General features: G+C 43.5%; 2 protein-coding genes across 4 annotated transcripts in view; one reads left to right on the top strand and one right to left on the bottom strand.

Annotated features, from left to right (window-relative positions):
- Hadhb (hydroxyacyl-CoA dehydrogenase trifunctional multienzyme complex subunit beta) overlaps positions 1–7,563 on the bottom strand; it is a 35,654-nt gene extending 28,091 nt beyond the window's left edge. Inside the window, exon 1 of one of the 3 annotated variants that reach the window (XM_028874243.2) lies at positions 7,468–7,563. The gene's annotated coding sequence lies outside the window, so the exon portion shown is untranslated. Of the gene's footprint in view, positions 1–7,373 lie in introns of all 3 variants that reach the window. The other 2 variants (XM_028874261.1, XM_028874252.2) reach the window with 2 other exon arrangements.
- Positions 7,564–7,632: 69 nt separating this feature from the next.
- The window catches only part of Hadha (hydroxyacyl-CoA dehydrogenase trifunctional multienzyme complex subunit alpha), a 37,798-nt gene continuing 20,730 nt past the window's right edge, over positions 7,633–24,700 (top strand). The window contains exons 1-7 of the mRNA XM_028874230.2: positions 7,633–7,945; positions 14,843–14,884; positions 15,509–15,579; positions 17,417–17,550; positions 18,718–18,856; positions 19,924–20,043; positions 21,758–21,860. Coding sequence (XP_028730063.1) covers positions 7,879–7,945; positions 14,843–14,884; positions 15,509–15,579; positions 17,417–17,550; positions 18,718–18,856; positions 19,924–20,043; positions 21,758–21,860 — 676 coding nt within the window. The 5' untranslated portion in view covers positions 7,633–7,878. The remainder of the gene's footprint in view (positions 7,946–14,842; positions 14,885–15,508; positions 15,580–17,416; positions 17,551–18,717; positions 18,857–19,923; positions 20,044–21,757; positions 21,861–24,700) is intronic.

Raw genomic sequence — 24,700 nt, 5'->3', positions numbered from 1 at the left:
ACGCCTTTAATCCCAGCACTCGGGAGGCAGAGGCAGGCGGATCTTTGTGAGTTCGAGGCCAGCCTGGTCTACAGAGCAAGATCCAGGAAAGGCACAAAGCTACACAGAGAAACCCTGTCTCAAAAAACCAAAAAAAAAAAAAAAAAAAGTAAAGGTGGAAAGAGATAAAGACACCCAACATCAACCTGCATGCACACAAGGCCACAAACAGAGACACACCACAAAACACACACACACAAACACACACACACACACACACACACACACACACACACACACACACACACACGGGGGGGGGGGTCTTTCTCTGCTCTAGTCATAATAGGATTCAGATTAAAACCACAGAGATATAATTATCTGTTAAACTAGCAAAAGCCCAAAGGTTTGATCTATACTGTGTGGGCAGACACGTACAAACACTCATTGCACCAAGGCTGTGAACTGGTGCAAACTCTATGCTGGGTAGTTTGGAATTACCTTCCAACACTGTTATGTTCACTAAACTTTTGCTCTAACAATTCCACTTCCATGGACTTATATGACAGATATTATGCAAATGACCTGCACTGATTGTCACTGTAATAAAAAAATTAGAATAACAACAAATAGGGAATTGGTTAAGTAAGCCATACCATAGCAACCAGCGCAGTGCTGTATAAGAAAATAAGAGCTGGAGAGATGGCTCAAAAGTTAAGAACACTTGCTGTTCTTCCAGAGGATCTGGAAGCTCACAACAGTCTGTAACTCCAGTCCCAGGATACCCAACACTCTCTTCTGTCCTCTGCAAACATCAGGAGCATAGTCTTGTATAGACAAACATGCAGGCAAAATACCCATATACATAAAAATAAGTTTTTGTTTGTGGGTATTGCATGCTATCACCTATTAAAAGAGGGAAAAATATTTATGTCTCTTTAAATAACATTAAAATACACCTAGAGTACAATGTTAAAAACAATTGTTAGGCAGGGCATGGTGGCATATGTCTTTAATCCTGGCAGAGGTAGATTTCTGTAAGTTCAAGGGCAGTCTGGTCTACATATTGAGTTCCTAGTCAGCCAGGGCTACATAGTGAGATGCTATCACAAAAACAAAGAAATAATTGTCAGGATGGGGCTAGAGAGATGACTTATCTGTTAAGAGGCTTGCTGCTCTTACAGAGGACCTGTGTTTGGTTACTAAAACCTACATCGTGGCTCACAATCATTCATATCTCCAGTTCTAAGAGACCTGACCTCCTCTCTGACCTCCATGGGCACCAGGTGGAGCACAAATATACAAGCAGGCAAACACACACATAAAACTAAAAGGAATTTAAAAAATAATAATTGTTAGGGGCTGGTGAGATGGCTTAGCAGGTAAAGGTGCTTGCCATCAAGCATGAGGACCTGGGTTTGATCCTCAGGACTGGTATGATGGGAGAGAACCAATTCCTCCAGGGAGCAGAGGAAGCCCTGAGTGAGTAGTGTCCTAAAATGAATGTGCTGACGTCAACACAGCCATGCCAAAGGCTCTAATGCCTTAGCCCCACAAGAATGGGGGAGGCTCAGAGGGATGGCAACGCTTTCCTTGGGGCAGGTGGTGAGGAGGAGTCCAAGTGTAATGAAGTGACCAGAGGGTACAAAAACTAGGAACCGCAGCTTCCTCTCCTGGATGTTTACAGCCCGGGACAATTTCGCCAACAGAAACCTCCTACAGATACCTCCTCCGCAGACAAGCTAACCCCTCCCGCTGTGCTGTACATACTAGACATGATGGGGTTCCAAGTTCTAGTGGTAGATGTCACTCCAGAGGTGTGCACACCCCACCTGACCCCAGCTTTTCTGTACACGCCTGTCATTTCTTCAGTGTTTGTCCTTTCTTCCTTCCCTCACTGTCCCTAGACAGGGTTCTCCCAAGCTGCACACAGGTTCCAGGACCACAGCAAACTCCTACAAAATGTCTTCTGACTTCCACATGAGTGCCATGGGCCTCCCGCCAAATAAATATTAATAAAAAATAGAAATTGTTAGCTGGGGTGTGGTGAGCACGTACCACAGCACACATGTAGAGGTCACTAGACCTCTGTGGGAGTTAGAGCTTTCCTTCTACCAAGAGGGTCCATGATTCAAGTCAGGTCCTCTGGCTTGGTGGCAGGAGCTTTTACCCATGGAGCCACCTCACTGACCCACCTCACTGTCTTACTTTTTAAACATGCTTTTACTTAAAAAGTAAAAAAGAAACTTACGGCTTCCAAGGATGGCTGTAGTGGCCAGCCGCCAGCCTCTAAGCTGACCTCAGTATCCTTCTCCTGGCTTTGGTACTGTGTGACTGCCTCCCCCACTGCACTGCTCTATGTCAGAAGGGAGGCATGGCTTCTGAAACCAAGCTAGGAGAAATAGTGCAGTTTCTGTCTTCATCTCTCAGATCACTCCCACGGAAGCCAGCTGGAAAGTCGCTGGCTTTTTGGAGAGGCCTGTATACTGATGCTTCCTGCCAATGGCCATGTGAGTGAGCTTGGAAGCTGATCCTCTGACACAGGAAAGCCTTCAGATGACTACCACCCATCCAACGTGCTGACGACAACCTCCTAAGAAACTCCAAAGTCATAACAACCCTGCCAAGTAGCCCAGATTCTTGACCCTCATAAATCATATGACAATATCTTATGACAAGCATACCTAAAGATATAAGATTTCATAATATAATATAATATATAATAGAGTGTTTAAAGTAAATGGAGGAAAGATGGCTTGATCAATATATTTACTGGGAAATGACTAATCACTTGGAAAAAAAATAAGGTCCATCCATAGCTCACAGCACAAATTTTTTTAAAAATGTCATGTAGATAAAAGATCTAAAAACATTTAAAAATATAAAAATACCAGAGTTCGGCAAGATGGCACATGCCTTTAATCCCAGCACTTTGAGTAGAGGCAGGCAGATCTCTATGATTTTGAAGTCAGCCTGGTCTACACAGTAAGTTCTAGGCCAGCCAGAGCTACATAGTGAGACTCTGTCTCAAAACGAAAAGATCAGAGAATGTGTGTGTGCATGTGTGTGTGCATGTGTGTGTACACGGAAGTGGAGGTCAGAGGTCAATCACTTCTTCACCTTACTTTCTGAGATACGGTCTCTCATTAACGCTTGCGTTTGTCAATTAATTGGTTGGTCTGGCTGGACAGTGATCCCTGGATTCTCTTCTCTCCACTAGCGCTATGATTACAGATCCACAAAGCTACACATCCAGTTTCTTTTACCCCAGCTTATGGGGACTCAGTTTTCATGCTTGCCCAGCAAACACTTTACCTATTAGATGAAGCCACCTCCCATTAGATGAGGAAGATCTAGAAGCCATAAATCAAGAGTTAATATATCTGATTACTAAAGTATTTGAAACCTACACACAATTAAAAAAAATACTAAAATTGAGTTTAAAAAGCAAAGAATACATTTAGAGAAAAATCTGTAACATATAAAGCAAAAAAGGGCTAGTACAATCCATAAAGAGCTTGTTTCAAATTTAAAGGGAAAATATCTGTAATTTTTTAATCAATATTTTGTTCTAGCATGCATTTCTATACTATGCAGTGGTTAGTGAGGTTTACATGGGATTGAACCAATCAGAGTAATCTTATTTGCTACAGGGATTAAAGGTTCAGGTGACCAGGCCTGCTCATCACCGCTCCTTGACCATGGGTACCGATGTAGGGCTGGTTTACTCAGTCTAATCCTCAAGTTCTCTGCCTGCAGTTCTCAAACATGTCCTTCCTTCTGCCATGGCTGTACCTTTGCAAGTATTAACAATGCTACCTAAGGTCAAAGCCAACACCAGAAGAAGACAGAACTGAAAAGTTTATGAAAAAACAAAACAGTAGCCCTGGTGAGATTCTATCTGAAACCCACTCACTGATGGTCCAGGAGCTAATAAATGCCCAAATTTAATTGAATTTTCTATTATTTGCAACCAAACAGGCTCCTGTCTGCTATGGAGACCACAAGTAAAAATGGACAAATAAGCAGTTCACATAGGAAATTAAACGTCAGGGCCTTAGAGTACAGCTCAAAGGCAGAGCTTTGTCTATTATGTACCCTGTGTTTTATCCCCAGCAGCAAGCAATCAATAGAATTAAGAGTCACACTAACAAAAAAGAAATCTTTAAAGATGTTTTTTACTTTTTAGTTATGTGTTTGCATCTCTGTGAGTGTATACCACATATATTTGAGTGCCCATGGAAGCTAGAAGGTGGTATTCAAGACCACGGAACTGAAGCTACAGGTGGTTGTGAGCTGCCCATCATGGGTGCTGGGACTCCAACTTGGATCCTCTGCCAAGTGCAGCAAGTGCTCTTAACTGCCGAGCCCCCCTCTACAGCCCCCCAAAATACCTTTTAAAATGTGTTTTAAAGCAAGCCAATGGCTAAATTCCATCTCCAGCAGGGGGGATACATAAAAACCAGCCAGACATAGTGCATGGAACTTAAGTACATAGTGAGCTCATCTCAAAGAAATGAATAAAATATAAAGCAAGACACAATTCTGGGATTATCAGACAAATGAAAACTAAATACATGGTTGTGATAAGAACCAGTCTAACTAAATTGGTTTTCCAATACACTGATACAAGTATAAATTGCTAAGGCCTTTTTCTAGTTATCAAAATGCCAACAGTAATTTTAAATTTTATTTTGAGACAAGGTCTGACTTTGTTATCCTAGGCTGGCCAAAACCTCATAATCTTCCTAAATTAATCAGCCTTCTAGGTGCTAGGTTTACAGGCATATGTTACCAGTCAAAAAGCAAATTGTCTATTTTTTGTTCTTATTTTTAGTTTTTTTAGACAGGGTCTAAGTGTGCAGCCTTGGCTGGACTGATATTTACTATATAACCCAGGGTAGCCTTGAACCTACTGCCTACTGAGTACTAGGATTATAGGCATATTCTACCACTGAATTCCTGAGTCTAATAATTCCTCTAATTGATCTCTATAGGAATACTCAAAATGCTCATTATAGTATTACTTATAGTTGGAACTAACCTAAATGGGAATTGACAGAAATAGTTGTATCATAAATCTATCATGAATATTCAGCAGTTTGGGAGAAAATGAAGCAAGATATACAAGTATGTACTGACAATAAAAGATGTTCATAATATGTATTAAGTGAAAATGCAACTAAAGACTTACTATAAGATTATACAGCCAGGCACGGTGGTAAACACCTTTAATCCCAGCACTCAAGAGGTAGAGGGAGACAGATCTCTATATAAGTTTGAGGCCAGTTTGGTCTAAAGAATGAGTTCCAGGATAGCCAGAACTACATAATAGAGAGACTGTCTAAAAAAACAAAACTATACTATCTTATGGGACGGTAGGTAAAGCATAAAAAAAAACAAAATGAGGCGGGCGGTGGTGGTGCACGCCTCTAGTCCCAGCACTTGGGAGGCAGAGCCAGGCGGATCTCTGTGAGTTTGAGGCCAGCCTGGTCTACAGAGTGAGATTCAGGACAGGCATCAAAACTACACAGAGAAACCCTGTCTCAAAAAACAAACAAACAAAGCAAGATGGGGTGACTTAACAGTTACTATAACATCGAAGTTAAGAACAGACTCCAAGGTCTAAGTCCACATCCTAGCTGCACCCTAGCTGTAGGACCTTCCACAAGTTGCTCAATGTTTCTGTTTAGGGACCTTCAGTAAAATGTAGACAATTTTAGAGTTGTTGAGATAATTAAATACACAGCTAGATACAGGTACATGTTGCCTGATCTCTAGTAAGGCTTATTTATGTGTTCGCTATTAGTGGGTGATGACATAAATATACATAGCTCTCCTCTAAGCCTTTGAACTAAAGTGCAGAGGATCAAAAAAACACTTTTTATTTGAGGGAATTTATAATTTCACTGATGATGCAGGGGACAAAAAAAAGTGCTTTAAATCAGGCATTAGCAAAATACAACCCAAATGCCTCAATAAAGGGATTTTTCTTTTTTTTTTTTACATTTTTTTTAAGTACCAACCGTGAAGCTAGGAAACATATTGAGCAAGCTCTCTACCATCGAGACACATTCCTAGCCCGTTTTTACATTTTTCAAAGAGTTGCAAAAGGGTGTGTGTGGATGTGAGTGTGTGTGTGTCTGGGCAGTTGAGTTTGTGTTTAATATGTGCAAGGGTCTGGGTTCCATGCCCAGCACAGCGCAAAATAAATAATAAATAAATAAATAAATAAATAAATAAATAAATAAATAAATAAATAAATAAAATCAAAGAGCTGCCAGCAACACAGAAGAAAGACTATGGCAGAGCACAAAGTGGGCTCACAAAACTGAAACTACTTCCTGGGTGGCCCTTTACAAAAAGTTTCCCACCACTGATCTAAATAAATGTCATATGAAATTAGGTGCAGTAGAGCGAATTATATGGGCAGAAGGACTCCTTTTTGCAATTTACTCCGAAGTGGTCGTCTAGTTTTTAGCTTAAAGTATTCTTGCTGGTGCAGGACTTGGTCTGGCTTGAGCTTTAAAACAGAAAGCTCCCTTCTTTCTTACCACAGCCATTTCATGTTTCCTCTCTTGCGGAATAATCGGTTAGCTAGTGAGTACCATTTCTGCTTGAATCCCGGGCTTACCACAAAGAAGGAAATTTATATAATCTTTCTGAGCCTGTCAAATCACCGAAAGTGCAAAGGGTCGAGACGTGGGGATAGGGGGTATTAAACAAAAAAACGGGAAACTGACTTTACTTTCTTCTGAACCCAATCCGTTTACTTCTGCACCATCTTTCCGGCACCAAAGCAAACAACACAACCCACAGGCAGGCGACGTGAAGGGCTTTTCAATTAGAAGTAGAAAGGCTCTAAGTCTAGTTCTCCCACCTGTGGCTACCAGTGCACACACTCTGATTCAACGACTACGGCCACTCTCTACTGGGCTACTTCGGCGGCGGGGGTGCCCAGGTGTCCGCCGGGTTTAGAAAATGGGTTAGAAAATGCCCCGTGAATCCTGATTCACCAAGCAGGCTGGAGGTCTGCCTCGCCTCCTTCCACACCGGAGGCCCGCACTTAAGGACCCGTTCTCCATTTCCACGGCCGCGGGACCGCCCAGACGGGTACAGCGGGGAGGAACGACAACGCTCTGCCACCGCCCAGCGTTACACACACACACACACACACACACACACACACACACACACACACACGCACGCAAACAGTTCGTAAACCTGCTGCGATAAGCGGAGACAAGGCGACACCGCCGCGGCGAGCTACGCCAGAAGGCGACCCGCCGCCCGTCTGGAGTCGGTTGGCACCGGAGGCCTGGACTCCGCAGCCTGTCCGGCTCCCGGGACGTCGGCCCTCACTGGGAAGAAGGGAAGAAGGAAGGGACCGCGGGTACCGGCGACAGGAGTCGGGAGGGAAGTGGGGGGGACCTGTCTGCGGGGAAAGTCAGACGCAGGCCGAATCGCGCGCCGCCGCCGCCGCCACCGCACCTCAGAGACCGCGAAAGCCGCCGCTCCCAGCAAGGTCAAGTCCAGAATGACAAGCGCCCGCCCTCGCCGAGAGGCGGTTCCCGTTCCGCAAGGACCCCGCCCGCCGCCCGCCCGCCCGCCCGCCCGCGAGCCCCGCGGCCTTGCGGGCTGCCCGCTGAGCGCCTGACTAGAAAGTCAGACACCCCGCCCCGTCCTCGGAGGTCCTCGGTCTTCCCTCAGAGGAAATCATCCTTTCGGCCCGGTTAGTTGGGAGCAAGAGGGGAGGAGGAAGGACCGGCGACAACTCAAGAGTCTACGTTTTAGTAAGGCAGTACATCGGGCGCCCTGCCGGACAGGCTGAGAAAAGAAAAGTCCTCGTCTCCGTTGCCCCCCGCTAGAAGCGATCTCTACTTTCGTCCTCTTGTGCTCAAGATGGTGGCGTCCCGGGCAATTGGCAGTCTCAGTCGCTTCTCGACCTCCAGGATCCTCCGCTCCAGAGGTGAGCCTGGCTGAGGGCTCGGGAGAGTCTCGGAATGCCCGCAGGAACTGGGGACGGCAGGTAGCAGCGTTTGCCCCTCGCTGTCTCCTCCCCACCTCTTTCCCGGGACCCCTGGAAACGGTGGTTACTGTCCCGGGACCCCATTTCCTGTGTCCTTACGAAGGGATTGTCACTCGCTCTCGCCCGACTCCGGCGGTGTCAGGCTCTCCCTAACTTTCCCGAGTCCTTTCCACTCACTCTGGCACTTGGCGCAGGTCTCTCTGCGGTAGCCCTGCGCTCACGCCCCTCTGCCCTTCCTTAGTGATTGTCTTGGCCCCGCTGGATGGGGAGGGCTGAGACCCATTCTGTCGCCTCTTTGAGGCTCTGCCGCGCCTTGGTCGCCTTAAGAGATACCTGTCAAGCTTCTCGGTGGCATTGACTAGCCTTACAGATCGCTGCCACTACCTGATCTCTACGGTCAAAACCATTTTTTTGCAGAGAGCTCGGCACTTTTCAATAATCCTGGTGTGAACGTATAGAAGATGGAAACCGGAGGTTCTCCAATTTAGGGGAAGAAATGTTTTTAAAATACTAGAAAAACTTGATTTTTTTTGAGGAACGAAATGTTAGGTTATTTTAAGAATTATTTCTAATCTTGTTTCAGCCGATGCAGAGTCAGGCTCTATGAACTTGCATTCCTCTTCGTCAGACCGGTAGTGAAAGGGTTAAAGGGGTGGCAGTAGAAAACGGTCTTTCCCCAGCCATCCCAAACCTGTAAGGGCTAATGGAACTTTAACTTATTACGTATCATACTTCATACCAGCTACCTTGAGACTTTAATTTGTAATATGAATTCACTTTAAATTCCCTCACAAACGTGTACAGGTATAATGTACTTTTTCTTACCTCTCAAGACATTTAATTAAGTGAATTCATTTAATTTTTTTCCTAATTTTTTTTAACAGCTAAAACTACCACCACACTACCAAAAAAAAAAAAAAAGGTGAAATGGGCCCGGACATAGTGGTTCTCACCTTTAATCTTAGGTGGATCTTGGAGTGTGTGGCCTCTCTGGTCTACATGGTGAGTTCCAGGCCAGTCAGAGCTACATAGTGAGACCCTGTCTTTAAAAAAAAAAAAAAAAGAAAGAAAGAAAGAAAAAGAAAAGAAAAGAAAGAAATGATGTTACAGTTGGGAAGGGATTAAGAAAAAAGCATTGTTATCTTTATGTCTTCTGTTTGCACGTGGTTGCATTTCCTTGCAGTTTATATTTTTCCTTTAACACGTTTTTTAACAGTTTTAGGGGGAAAATCATATATGCTCCTCCATTCGTTGTAAGGTATTTTTATGGATTGGCAGCTGGTCTAACCCTGGAGTGATGATCAGGTCACATGTTTTCTAGTCAGTAGCTAGCTGTGTGACTTTGGCCAAGTGCTTTAATCTAAATGGGCTCTCTCGTCTGTAAAATGAATGAGAGATGTTTTCTTTGGCAGGAGAAGGAGGGAGCAATTAAAGGCATTAAATATGGACTCTGACTTCTGGGTTGAATCTGTCTCTTACCTTCTGGTGACCTTGGAATTAATTTCAACATCTTTTCTCATTGGTAAAATGGAGTCAATTACATGTTAAGTCTAAAGAAGTTACATTGGGTATAAAACAGCTTATGAGAATAAGTTCTCAATAAATGTTATTGATTTTTCAGCCCTTGGAAGTAATGATTGTATATAGATGAGAACTTTTAAAGTAATTTATCCATTTTACATAGGTGATGAAAAGCTAACAGCCAGATTCTCCTGTCTTTCTACATAGAAACATATATGTTAATATATAAATTGTATTATGTTTTCATGATGAAAGTGTAGTCAGTTATAACTACAGTTTATTTTAATAGCAGCTTATACACTTTGAAAAAATATGTAAAAAGTCAGTTTTAAATGGCACACCGGATTTGCCATTTAGAGTCTAGACTCCACAGGTCTGTCCTTGACCCTGAGGGTGTGTGCAGGCATTGCCAAATGCCCAGTGAACTATGGCATTTCCTGGGAAAAGAGTAAACCTTCTAATTATTGAAGTTTTAGGACACTCTAATCAAATAAAAACTCACAAATTGACCTTCATATCCGTTTAATTCCTCCTTTTCTAATTCCCAAGTATGTAAGTGGTAGAAGAATTTGACAGGGAATGAAAGTCAGTTAGTAGATATTGTGGTGTGTTGAATCTGACTCTCGCTTCTTTAATCCACCCCATCCCTTGTCCCAGGGTTGGATTTTGAAAAAGCTGTAAATTGCTATGAACTAACGTACCATTTTCATAGTTATGTCAACATAATCCAACTCTTCCCCACTGACTATAGTTTTATGTGATCTTGTAGCTATTTTCTTGAGTTACATATGAAGGTGATTGAAAAGTAGGACAAAGGTTTCACTTTTGCTGGCACGGGGAATGTAGGCTAAAGTTCACCGGCGGCTGTAGCGTAAGCTTTGCTGCTGGGCGTGGGATGAGGCTGGATTCCAGAAGCAAAGTTACTGTGGACTTCAGCTCCACTCAGTTGACTGTGGTTAGGATTTTTTTTTTCTACATGTTTGTGCATTTACTGCTCTTTCTCTTTGCTTTTTGTCTCTGTTGATTTAGAAGAGGTTTTCTGTAAGTGTGTGGGAGTGTGTTTACCCCAAAGAGAGGTTAGTCTACAAGAATGAAAATGACTTAACCAGTAGGCTAATGAGCACCAACTCTTTTTATAATAATGTGTGTGTGTGTGTGTGTGTGTGTATTTAATTTTAAAATTTTTTTTAGAGACAAGATCTCACTCGATAGATCTGGCTGGTCTGGAACTCTTAGTGATCTGCCTACCTCTGCCTCCCTGAGGTGTGCAGTGTGCCACCACACCCAGCTTGCAACATCAACCTTTAAAGCACAAATATTTGGTTTTTAAGATAGGGACTCTGCTGCCCTGAGTGATGGCAGGTACCTGTGGTCCCAGCATCCCACGGAGGCAGAAGGACCACAAGTTGTAGCCAGGCTGGCTGCCTAGCAGTATCTCACCTCAGAATGAAGTTGCAGCCCTGGTGCTTTTGTAGGGTGTTGTTTTGGTTTGGAGGTTGGTTTGTTCTGGCTGGTTAGGTTTCTTTGTTGGTTTTGGGTTTGCTTCAGCGTTTGTATCCTGTCACTCCTGTCCTTACTTTCCTACCTCTTCCCTCACTGCCTGTACTCCGTTAGTCCATTCTTATGTCAGTGTCCTTCATTTCTGGTTAGATTACCCATGCCACGCTCCTTTACCATAGAATTTCTGCTTTACAGTTTGTTTTTTGGAACCGGGTCTTGAACCTAGGTCCTTGTGCATGCTAGGCAAACGCTCTACCACTGAGCTATTTTCAACTCTTCATTTATGTCCCCTGAAGCTGACTCAATACCATATCCTCTGCTGCCCTGGAAGGCAAGCTCCACCAAGAAAGACTTTTTACTTTTTTTTTTTTTAAGATTTATTTATTACATATACAGTGTTCTGCCTGCATGGATCCCTGCAGGCCACATGTGGGCACCAGATCTCATTACAGATGGTTGTGAGCCACCATGTGGTTGCTGGGAATTGAACTCAGGACCTCTGGAAGAGCAGTGAGTGCTCTTAACGGCTGAGCCATCTTTCCAGCCCTAAGACCTTTTACTTTTACTTGTTACCCCAGTGTCCTAGAAAGCTGCGTGACGTGTCAGGTTACTGTAAAAACTTTTGTTGAGTAATGACTGAAATTATTATTAGAAGAGATTTGTTATAACTTAGTTTGCAAATGCAGCAATGAGAACACTAAATAATAGTTAAAGACCAAAATGCAGACAGGGAAGAGGAGGATCATACAGTTGAAATCTGAAGGTGAAGTTCTGTGGGGAAGCTTAGAGCCATGTACATTTTGTTGAAGATCAGAACTAATATAAGGAAGAAGTAACTAATAGTTGATAGTACTTTCGGGCGATGATTCTCAACCTTCCTAATGCTGTGACCCTTTAGTACAGTTTCTCATGTTGTGGGGACCCCCAACCATAAAATTATTTTCATTGCTACTTCATAACTGTAACTTTGCTACTGTTATGAATCATAATGTAAATATCTGATATGCCCCCAATGAGGTCTCGACCCACAGTTTGAGAACCACTGCTTTAAGGTGGCTGAATGCGGGTGTTAAGGTGTGCAACACCTGATCAAGTAAGTGGTGATTTGCTTTTATTTTTTTATTTTTTATTTTTTTAAAGATTTATTTATTTATTATGTATACAATTATTCTGTCTGCATATATTCCTACACCCCAGAAGAGGGCCCCAGATCTCATTACAGATGGTTGTGAGCCCCCATGTGGTTGCTGGGAATTGAACTCAGGACCTCTGGAAGAGCTGCCACTGTTCTTAACCTCTGAGCCATCTCTCCAGCCCTGCTTTTATTTTTTGAACTAAAGAAAGAGACAACTTTCCTAGGATAGTTGGGCAAGTTTGGGATGATGCGGAGAAAGGAGGGAAGGGTTAAAGAGGTGTGTGGAAGAGATGGTTTGAACCGTGATGAAGGAGAAAAGGAAGGGTATTTTGAAGAAGCCCATAAGCTGCATTTAGGGGCTGTTGCCTCTGAGCTACTCTAGAACAACCTGCTTGCCACCTAGAGCTTGCTTGGAGCAGGGTAGAATCGAGCCTTTATGATGGGGGGCCATAGCACAATGCCTCAGACAAATTTAGTGTTTGTCCAGAACTTCTCCTATATTCCTTATGTTATACCTAGAGTCTGATTGAAAGACCCTCCACTGGCCTCTCTTGTGTGCTTGTGCTCAAAAGATCCAATCATAATCATTGTTACAGAAAAACTTAGTCCTGGAGTGTGAGAACCGACTGCTACATGTGGGAGAGATCATGAGACTGACGAAAGACGGGTCTAGGATTGCTGAAGTGCAAGTCAATAGGAACTCTGGACAGAAGAGTCCTTAGCAGCAAGACAAGTGGACTTCCCACACTCTAAGGCAGGAGGATAGGAATTATATACTAAGCTAGACAGAGTTGATCATAGCCAACCAGAATACAGCTAGCCTCATTCAAAAACTATTGAAATATCTAGTGTCAGTTAAGAGATAGTCTTGGGGACTAGATGTAACTTAGTGGTAGGGTACTTCTCTAGCATGTGTCCCTGGGTTCAATAAACCTCAGCACTAAGCATGGTGAGGCACACCCTTCATTGTTGTCAGATGAATGTCTGTGAGTTCAAGACCAGCCTTATCTATATAACAAGTTCTTCTAGGCTAGCCAGGACTATTCACTAAATCGGGTGTGGTGGAATACGCCTATAATCTCAGCACTTGGGATCATGAATTCAAGGATTCTAGGTCACACTGGGCTACACAATATGACCTAGCCTGGGCTACACAGTGAAATCTTATCTCAAGTAAAATAAAAATAAGAGAGAAGAAGACAACAGAAACCCAGGTTGTCCCTGGCCCTGAACCCGTGATCTTCTAAGTCTCAGTGCCTCCCAAATGCTCCCAAACCACCACACCAGTTCTCCTGACGACCTCAATGGCTGTTTTTCCTGTAGGGTTGAGGCTGCTTGCCAGAGACAGCCAGTGAGCAAAATGGTAATTAGAAGCAAAGGGCTGGGGTCGTATGATTTGATCTCTCTGGTATTGATGAAGAACCTAAACAAGTTAGGTGAGGAGCACCAACTGATGAGCCACAGAGGACAGTGTCTGGATTTTGTTATCCAAAGATTGGGAATATTATTTGTGGAATGCAGTATAGAGATGTTTCAATTAGGATGCTTAAACCAGCGAAGTATAATGTGGAATGTTCGCTTTGTTGCAGCCAGTGGTTGCCCCTTGATTTGATGTTTTGTTTAAGACAAGGCTTCACCATATAAGCCTGGATGGTCTGGAACTCATTCTGTAGACCAGGCTGGCATCAAATTCAGAGAGATCCTTCTGCTTCTGCCTCCTGAGTGCTGGGATTCAGTGTATGCACCACCACACCGAGTGGCCTTTTTTGTTTCTTTGTTTGCTTAAGGTTTATTTTTATTTATGTGTTAGTGTGCAGGTGAGTGTATGCCACATGTGTGTGAGTGCCCCTGGTGACCAAAACAGAGCATCAGATCCTCTGGAGCTGGAGCCTTTTAGCCAGCATGGGTGCTGGGAACCAAACTCGGGTTCTTTAGGAAAACAAGAAGCACTCTTTTTAAAGCATGCTTTCACTAGCTGCCCTGGAAATCACAGTGATCCACCTGCCTCTGCCTCCCCAGTGTACAGTTACAGTGGTCAGAGGTCCTTAGTGGGTCTTGGGCCAAGGACACATAGCTCTGTGGTGGAGTGTTTGGTGGATAGGCCTGGGTTTGACCCCGAGTGGGGAACTGACAAGGGAACCACAGAAATGGATGTCACTAGGCTCAAGTAGGTGTTGACAGGACCCTCTGTTCTTCTGAAGGCCATGAGGAAAAGCCGTTACGTTACTTTTCTGGTTTCTAGAGACAACCTGCGCTCTCTGCTTGAGCTCATCTCCTTCCTTAGCAACCTGGAGCCAGGTCATGGTCACATGTCTCTGACTTTCTTTGTGGTTACCTAAGCCCATTTAGATAATCCATGATATGACCCTATATTAAGGTCAATCTTAATTCCATTGCAGTCCTAGCCCTTTGCCTGTAACACATTCACACATTCTAGAGATGTGATGTGTGCTCTTTTGTTTTTCTGGGGGAGGGGATCCTCGCCCTACCTTACTTACTATCTGGATCATCATTTGTCCTGATAATTAAAATGAGAGAGGTAATGGAGTAGCCACAATAATGGCCTAGAATACATTGCTCTGGTTTGGGTTTTATTGCTATAAACTCTAGTTCTGCTGATCTGACAGTTATTATAGAAATTGTATTTCACAGAATAATTTTGAGACACTCTTTCCTTGCAGGCTGTATTTGCCGCAGCTTCACGACATCTTCTGCTTTGCTGAGTAAGTTGTCTTTCTTGTTTACATGTTTAACATTGCTTTTATACTTTGATTTTTTTAAATTACAATATAGTGACATCATATCTCCCATTCACTTCCCTCCTCTGACTTCTCCACGCACCCCTCTTGATCTCCCTCAAATTCACAGCCTCTTTGTCTTTATTATTGTATATGCGCATGTATGTATGTATTTCATATGTACATGTATGTACATACATACATATACATCACTAAATATGCATATGTGTGTGTGTCCCTAAATATGTGTGTGCGTATATGTGTGTACATACATATATGCACATACATATCCCAATATGTATGTATGTGTATATATTCCTAAATGTGTGTGTGTGTGTGTGTGTGTGTGTGTATCCCTAGATATACACGTGCATATTTATAACAACAAAGAAAAAGAAGCCGAGGCAATGAATTTGACAGAACGAGGGGAGTGTGTGGGAGAGGTTGGAGGGAGGAAAGTGAATGGGGTGTGTGTGTGTGTGTGTCCTAAATACAACCTGCTCAGTCCCTGTAATGGTACTTGTATATATATATTTGATCTTAACATCACGTTGCAGACCTATTTTACAATAAGCATGTTTAGAAACACATTTGTCTTCTCTTTTTTAGCCAGAAGCCATATTAATTATGGAGTCAAAGGAGATGTGGCAGTTATTCGGATTAACTCACCCAATTCAAAGGTACCTAAACTTTTTTAGTTAATTTCTACCAACTACATTTATGAATCCTATCCTAAATATAAATGAAATTTACCTGTCTGGAAGTAGACCTGTCACATGGCTTTAAAGCTTTGTTAGTTATAGGCAGATGTTATGTATGAGAATTCCTTCCTGAGGTCAGGGGTGGTGCTGCACACCCTTAATCCCAGCACTTGGAGACAATTGCAGGCAGATCTCTGTGGGTTCTAGGTCAGCCTGATCTACATAGTGAGTTTCAGGTCAGGTAGGACTACACAGTGAGACCCTGTCTCAATTAAAAAGAAGAAAGGAACAATTCCTTCTTGGTGGCACACGCCTTTAACACCAGCACTGGAGAAGCAGAGGCATGTGGATCTCTGTGATTTCCAGACCAGCCAGGGCTACAGAATGAGACCTTATTTCAAAAGCAGACAGGGAAACCAAAAGCACTCCTTCTTATTGACTCTAGGTATCAGACTAATATCAAAGATTAATAAAACTAGCCTGTTACTGTATGGAATGAGAATGATAGAATAAGCTTGTTGATAAGACTTAACCCGCCTGTTTTAAACATACAGTGATTAAATCTACCTTCAGTGCCTGCCTGACATAGTCATTATTCATAGTAAGTTGGCTGGGATAACATGGACACTTGGCTCTCGAGCTTCCTGCAGGATCTGAATGACTCATAGAGTCTGCGTGCTAGAAATCAGGTTATGTGAGAATAGAACCTGGATCTTGGCAAATTCAACGGTACATCAGCAGTAGAACCTGTCTTTTGCCAACAATGCTTTGTTGCAGGAGTTCATTCCCCGTCTCAAATTGGTATAAAGGTGTCATATAATTAAAAAAAAAATCTTGCAGCTAGAAGCCTGTATGAAATAGAAGAAATTAAGCCAATCATGGTGGCCCATAGCACCTGAAAGGCACAAATAGGAAATTATCTAGGTCATCCTCGGCTACAGAGTTCAAGGCTTGCCTGGGCTCTATTAAGCCCTGTAAGAAGTAGAAGGACCTAGATGAAGCATTGGCAGCTATCACAAATTAATGATAATAAGAGCTGGTCCCTTCACTGGTGTTAGTCTATACTGACTAACCAGTGATTCAAGTCTAAGAATTTTTTTCCCAATTTTCTGAAGTTGAATATATCTACAAAGTGAAGACCATACTGTCTAATTTTGATTCTTTTTTTTTTAATGTTATAGATTTCCCCTCCCCCACCAATAAATATTTGTAGACTTAATTGTACCCTGCATATGATCTGAACTCTTAGGAATATGACTGCATATTCGCTTTTTTATTTTTGTTTGTTTGGTGTGTGTGTGTGTGTGTGTGTGTGTATCCTGGATAGCCTGGAACTTTCTGTGTATACTAGGCCAGCCTCAGACCCGCAGCAGCCTGCCTTGCTCTGCCTCTTGAGGTCTAGGATTTAGAAGGAAGCACCACCATGCCTGGCCATCGGAGTCCCCTTCCGAGGCCACCCCCACTGTTTCTGTATTGTGCGCACAGGAAGTATTTGGGGGTGACCGTGAAGTTGAGTCTCTCCTCCCGCCTTTCCTTGGGTTATAAGGATCAAACTGAGTTGTTGGGCTCACATGGCAAACACGGTCACCCACTGAGTGTCTTTCCGGCTCTCGAGACCGATTTTTAAAGGGAAGGGTACTAAGAGTTGGCTAAAGCCAGCTGACAGAAAGCGGCTGGGTTTCAGAGTTTCGGTCTGCCTGTGTCTGGGTTTTGTTTTCTTCTCGCATGTATGTCTGCTGCATAGACACACTTGGCAGTGATAGCGTGTACGTGATACTTGTACTTAAACCCTTAGCTGTGGCTGTTTCTCTTGTAGGTAAACACGTTGAATAAAGAAGTTCAGTCAGAGTTTGTAGAAGTTATGAATGAAATCTGGGCCAATGACCAAATCAAAAGTGCTGTTCTTATCTCATCAAAGCCCGGCTGCTTCGTTGCAGGTGCCGATATCAAGTAAGTTTATCTTGATTAATTCCATATTTTTAAATAAACTCCTTTTCTTTTCTTTTTTTTTTTAAGTTTCTCAATACAGGGTTTCTCTGTGTACCCACCATGGCTGTCCTGGAACTCGCTTTGTAGACCAGAATGGCCTCAAACTCACCAGAGATCTGCCTACCTCTCTGTCCCCAGTGCTGGGATTACAAGCCTGTGCCACCACCGCCCGGCTAAATAAACCTTCTTCAAAAGAAGATAGAACTGGATTCTCCCCAAATTTGTGTTTGAAGTTATTTCCCAGAGTGTAATAAAGTTGATGAAAATAGAGGGACTTGCTGCTTAAATCGTAAATGACTAAATACAGCCTTTCCTTACGTTAGCCAAGAACGAGTGCCCTGTTTTCATCCGTCAGACCAGCAAACATGTAAAAATTTGGTAGAAATCCCAGCTGGTATAGCCACTTTGGAGTACAGTTTGTCAGTATTTAGTCAAATCAGAACTCCAAGGGCTGGGGAGATGGCTCCGGTGAGACGCCTGCTGCTAGGCCAAGGGCCCGAGTTTGAACCCCAGCATCCACACCGAAGCAGGGCACGGTGAGTTTGATGGTCACCCTGGCTCAAAAGTAAGAAGTGCAGAAGCCACCTGACGGTCGTTGACCTCCACGTGTGCCTGCACAGGCGAGCAAACACACACGCGCGCGCACGCACGCACGCACGCACGCACGCACGCAGGACTGGGAGCAGCACGTGTGTTCCAGCCACATACTCTCGTCTAGGCGTGTATACTAAAGAAATCTTACTCTCTGTTCATAAGGGTGTGTGTGGAAGAATAGCCAGGCCTGTGTGGGGAGCGATAATGAAGCCTTTGAAACCAGCTGCAAGTCAGTGGGGAAACAGATAGGTAAAGACCACAGAACAGCTTAAAGAGGATAGCTGGATCCAGAACATAACCTTAGAACTGTCTGATAGTGAAAATATTTACCAGGCGATGTTCTTGTTAGAGCTTTGTGGTCAATGGTTTGTTACGGAAGCCAAAGAAATTGTGTAACATGTTCCATTTTATGTTTGAAGACTCGCTGCCAAATATTGAGGTATGCTGAGATAAGTATATAGTGGGTGAAGTCTTATACAGAGTGGGATACAGTTTCCTCTCTCCTCTTGTGTTGTTCTTTTTGCCCTACTACAGCATGCTAGCCTCTTGCACAACCCCCCAGGAAGCAACGCGGATTTCACAGGAAGGACAGAGAATGTTCGAGAAACTTGAGAAGTCCCCAAAGCCCGTTGTAGCCGCCATCAGTGGGTCCTGCTTGGGAGGAGGACTTGAGGTACGGCTGTATTCCAGAGCTGTGCAGACTGTCCCCTACTGCGGCCACGTGCCACCGTGAGCCTTTAGGCCACCGCTTGTCCTGCAGAAAAGTCCTCTGAGTAGAATCGGCTTTATTTTAGCTGTGACATGTCTGAGTGGGTTCAATTCTTAATTCATGACAGGCATCAAGTGACACAGAACAGTGAGCCAAGGAGTACTGTTTCCATTTACCGCTGAGATTTGAACTGCACCATGAAGTCTAAATACCTGGTTCAGGTTCACAAGACAAAGATTCAGAAGTGTGACCTATGTTCATGTTCTTACATCTGATTGAGACCTTCAAAGCCTAATACATGTTAAGTCTCATGAGAGAGAGTTTCTTGTGAATAGATAAATAGTAAAGATGATAAGATTGAAGAGAAGAGATTTCTTTCTGTTTTTTGAGACAAGGTCTCACTATGTAGAACAAGGTTAACCTTCAGAATATTTTTAAGAACAGCAGCCTGGGCCTGGAGAGGTGGCTCAGAGGTTAAGAGCACTGACTGCTCTTCCAGAGGTCCTGAGTTCAGTTCCTGGCAGCCTTACAGTAACTCACAACCATTTATAATGAGATCTGGTGCCCTCTTCTGGTGGACAGGGGTACATGCAGACAGAGCACTGTATACATAATAAATAAATCTAAAAACAAAAACAAAAACGAACAGCAGCCTGGAAAAGGGTTAGTAATGAAAATGGGTAGAAAAGGTAAATGGTAACATGCCAGATTTCAGCCTAACAAATCATGATTTACTTTGTGGTATATTCCTGCTTTATAGTTTTGTTGTTTTGTTTTGTTTTTTGAGACAAAGTTTCTCTGTGTAGTTTTGGTGCCCGTCCTGGAGTCCTGGATCTCGCTCTGTAGATCAGGCTGGCCTCGAACTCAGAGATCTGCCTGGCTCTGCCTCCTGAGTGCTGGGATTAAAGACATGCGCCACCACTGCCCGGCTATTCCTGCTTTATAAATAATCCTTAGGCCTGCCAGCCTAGATGCTAAAATGGCACAGTTACATTTTCTAATGTTCTAATTTTTCTTTGATTTCTTTGAAGCTTGCCATAGCATGCCAATACAGAATAGCAACAAAAGACAGGAAAACAGTATTGGGTGTCCCAGAAGTGTTGCTGGGGATCTTACCAGGAGCCGGAGGTACCCAAAGACTGCCCAAAATGGTGAGTTTCAGATCTTCCAACACCATAAACTTGAGCTGTACATAAATACCCCTTTAGATCTACTTCATCTACAAAGTACATAATATAGACACTCACTGTAGAATTCAGGACCTAAGTAAGTTAGGAATATAGAGGGTCGTTGAGATTGTTGTTTTTTGTTTTTTTTTGTTTTTTTATTCCTGATGCTTATTTTTTTCAGTTCTACAGAATTGTTGATAAGAGGGTAAAGGTGATGAGCCTTGCTTTTCCAGAACATTAATTTGTTCCTCTTCTCACGGCATCTCTTTAATAGTTTTTCAAAGCCATGGGTCATAGTTCATGATGAGTGTGAGACAGAGCTTTCCCATCTTTCAGTGATTTAGACCATGTCCTTGCTGTATTCAAAGGACCAAAAAAAGATGCAGCAAGCTTATTAGTTTCTAAGGAAAGGAGGAAGAGAGTCGTCTCTGGAGACTGCAGAGAAATTTCCTGTCAAACCAGAGGGCAGAGCCTCGTAGCGTCTAGCACTGTAGATTCCTCAGTGAAAGAGCAAGTGTGCCAAGAAGTTCATACAGTGCGGGTAGGGAAAGAAAATTTGGTTCACAAGTTTCATCCAGTAGCCTAGACTGGCCTCAAACTCTTGTCCATCCCCCTGCCTCACCCTCCCAAGTACTGGAATAACACATACCAAGCTAGTAATCAAAATTAGTCATACACATTTCTTTATAAGAATTGTCTAGAAGATATCTTGACACAAAAAAAAATTGTTGAATTTCATTTACTTATGTTGCTAGGAATTCTTTCATTTTTGTTGTGATTGGTTGTGTTTTGGTTTTTTGTTTGTTTTTAAGCCAGAGTCTCTCTATGTAGTCCTGACTATCCTGGAACTCACTACATAGACCAGGCTGGCCTAGATCTCACAGAGATCCTCCTTGCCTCTGCCTCCTGAGGGCTGGGATTAAAGGCATGCGCCACCACACCTAGCTGGTTTTGTTTTGGGTGTTTTGTTCTGAGTCGGAGTCTTCTCTGCAGCTCAGACAGGCCTTGAGTCTACCATTCTCCTGCCTCAGACTTCCAAGATCTGAGATTGTAGAACAAACCATGCCCCTGGCTAGAAGTCAGTTTTCTAGAATAGTATCTGTTGAGCTGCATTGTTAAATTCAAACTTCTTTCTAAAGTCTTTGTAAAAAAAATATCAGGTTTCCCACCTCAAAGTCTGCACTCTAGTTCAGTATTGGAATTTTTCAGAAGTAGGGATGCTAAGAATTGAACCCATGGTCTTATGCATGCCAGGCAAGCACTCTAACTACTGAGCTACCTCCTCGACTCCAGAGGTTTAAACACTGTGTCAATGATGGAGGACAAATTGAGGTCTGCAGTTCAGTTCACATAAAATGAATTCGCCACCTCCTCAAAACTTAAAAGTGTATTAGTGTATAAAATTTAATTTACTTATAAAAGAACATAAAGCCGGTCTGACTTTTCTCCTTTTTTAGAAAAAAATGACTGTTTGTTTGTTTATATTGGGTGTTCCTGCACCCGTGTGCCATGGTGCACACGTGGAGGTCAGAGGGCATCTCAGGAGTCAGTTCTCTCCTGCCATGAGAGCCCAGGAACTAAACTCGGGGTGTCAGCCTCGACAGCGAGCCCCACTTCTGTAGTGTGCTGACTGGTGACTTGTGAACTGACTCCCACCCCCGTTTCCCCCGCACTCTGGCTCTCGCTCGCATGTTAGGTGGGTGTGCCTGCTGCATTTGACATGATGCTGACGGGTAGAAACATTCGCGCAGACAGAGCAAAGAAGATGGGATTGGTGGACCAGCTGGTGGAACCCCTGGGTAAGTGTTAGCATGACTCAGATTGGGTCTTACAGAGTTGCCTATTTCCTGAAGGATTTGATCTCTTGAATATTAGTCAGGATGAAACTCAAAACTCTTAAGAAGGAAATAACAGCATTTGAGGAGTGACATTTCCTAAGAGCTATTACTAAATCATTTTCAACCCCACCCTGGTTTCTATTATTTGGATACCAAGAATATAGCATCAGTTCAGTCATTAGTGTTAGTTATAAATTATCTGTGTTACTATCCATGTGTAATCCTCCTTCAGTCCCTGGTGGGCAGTTCTTTGTTTTATTTGTTGTTTTCATTTGGAGTGTGTGGGATCAAACCAGGGTCTTCTGCACTCTGGGCCAATACTCTACCACTGAGCTACATCCCTGCCCTGTGTTTTAATAATACAATAAACACGGGAAATAGCTGACCTCACAATGTTAACATATGGTGTCTACTTATGTGCTACTTCATGCAATTTCTGCTGGCAGTAGAAACCTCTGAAATGTCCATTCATCACCGCCTGGTGTTTCTTAAATGTCAGCGTTAAGCTATTACTTAAGTCTCATTGTGGTGGCTCATGCCTGTAATCCGGCATTTAGAAGATTGTGACAAATGAACCATGAGTTTGAGCCACCAGGGGCCACATAGTGTAGAAAGTTCTAAGCCAAAGCTTAGATGATGAGCTTTGGGGTTGTTTCAGGTTTGAGCCTGTTCTGCGTGAAACTGCAGTCTTTTTTGTGGATTCTTGCCTACATGCCAGAAGAGGGCACCAGATCTCATTACAGATGGTTGTGAGCCACCATGTGGGTGCTGGGAATTGAACTCAGGACCTCTGGAAGAGCAGCCAGGGCTCTTAACCTCTCAGCCATCCTTTCAGTCTCTTTTTTTTTTTTGGATTTTTAAGGCTTTTCTACCCAGATTGCCATGTTCTCTATAGGGAGTCTGTAGATGTAACTAACCGTCTTATTAAATAAGAAACACAGAACCAATGTAAAAGAGAAAGCCAAGAGGTCAGAGCTCAGAGCTAAAACCTTACCCTTCCTCCTGTGGTGGTCCTACCTCTCCAAAAGAGATGGGTTTTATGTGTACATTGGAAGAATGGGTTTTGTTTGAAATTTTAGGCAGTCTGACAATGGAACAACTGTATGAGAAGATTAATATTGATCGAATTATGCAGTTTATTACTATGCTTATCCTCATTTCAGAGGAAAGCACAGGAGGAAATGTTTGTGCTTTTAAATCAGAAAGAAGTTAGACACCAAGCCAGCAGCACAATCCACAAAAGACCCCAAATACCAAATTAAAAACAACCCTTCCTCTGCGAGAACAGTGTTCTTAATAACTGAGCCAACTTCTCTAGCCCCTTGTTTTTGTTTTTTAAGGTTTTATTTATGTGCATGTGTGTATCTGTATGTGGGTATGCCCATCATGTGTGTGCAGGTGCCTTTGGAGGCCAGAAGAGGGCACTGGCTCCCATGAAGCCAGCGTTACTGGGGGTTGTGAGGGGCACCTGCCTGCTGAGGAAGCCTTGAACAAACGGGCTTTATGGAGCCTGGCAGAAGAGACGGCCTGGAAGTAGGGGAAAGTGTCTTTAAGATTCAGCTAATGCCCTGAGGTAGAGGCCTAGGAGGGAAAGTATCTGGGCAGGAATGGAAATGTGAGTGAGAACATAGCCAGCCCAGGAGACCTGTGTCCTTGTCTGTACCTCCCTTGGGGACTGTGGTGTATGGCCACACTCCAAGTGTGGTATAAGGAAGGCAGTATTTCTCATGCCATATTCCCAGTGTCATATCTGTCCCCTCAGGGAGTACCTCAGCTGGTCACAGTTCTTTGGCTAAAAGGTGCAGGCCACCAGCCGTCCTGTGCTGGTGTTCTTTCGTGCTTCTGTAGTGGTCTTTCCTGGCCTTAGGTAGTTTTCTTCATGGATGTGCTGAACAGTGCTAGCCAGAGTTAAGGAGCCCTCTGGGTAGACTGTTGTGTGTCACATGCTCTGCAGCATTCTGCTCTCAGAGTCTGGTGACCTTGAGCGCCCTGCCAGATTATAATGCTGTTGACTTTTCTGGATTCCCGAGTTTGGGCCATTTTGAAGTTAAAGGTCTAGTTATGATTCTGCCTCCTCTGCTCGAGTTCAGACAGAACAGACGTCTTACTAGGGAGTAGTTAGACACGTGTAGTCAGTTCTTCCACCTAAGTCTCTTTTACATCCACCCACTCCTCCAGTGTGACTGGTGCAGACTTTCAGTAGAGAGCCTGGATGGTGGCAGTTTTCATAGCCCTAGAAAGTCTGTTTTTTGGATTTCTCGGCTTCGCCATTTTTTGTTTGTTTTTTAGTGTGCTAAGGATGAAACCAAGTCTCAATCATGCTAATCATACACCACTGAGCTATGCACATAATCTAATTCCTGCTTCCAACAGGCTCACAAATTGGCAGATGCTGTAAATAGGAAGTTAGTTGATGTCTTAGGGTCACTATTACTGTGATGAAATACTATGACCAAAAACAACTTGGGAGGAAAGGGTTTATTTCACCCACAGTTCCATATCACTGTTCACCATCAGAAGCAGTGAGGACAGGAACTCGCGCAGGACAGGAACCTGGAGGCAGGAGCTGATGCAGAGGCTATGGAGGAGTACTGCTTACTGGCTTGCTCCTCCTGGCTTACTCAGCTTCCTTTCTTAGAGATCCCAGGACCACCATCCCTGGGATAGCACCACCCACCATGGACTGGGCCTTCCCCCGTCAATCACTAATTAAGAAAATGTCCTACAGGCTTACCTATAGCCCCATCTTATGGAGGCATTTTCTTGGTGTTCCCTCTTCTCAGATGACTTTCACTTGTGCC

Source organism: Peromyscus leucopus, chromosome 22 (assembly GCF_004664715.2).
Source record: "Peromyscus leucopus breed LL Stock chromosome 22, UCI_PerLeu_2.1, whole genome shotgun sequence".
In the NCBI taxonomy this organism is placed as follows: Eukaryota; Metazoa; Chordata; class Mammalia; order Rodentia; family Cricetidae; genus Peromyscus; species Peromyscus leucopus.
This window is presented reverse-complemented; position numbering and strand designations above follow the sequence as displayed.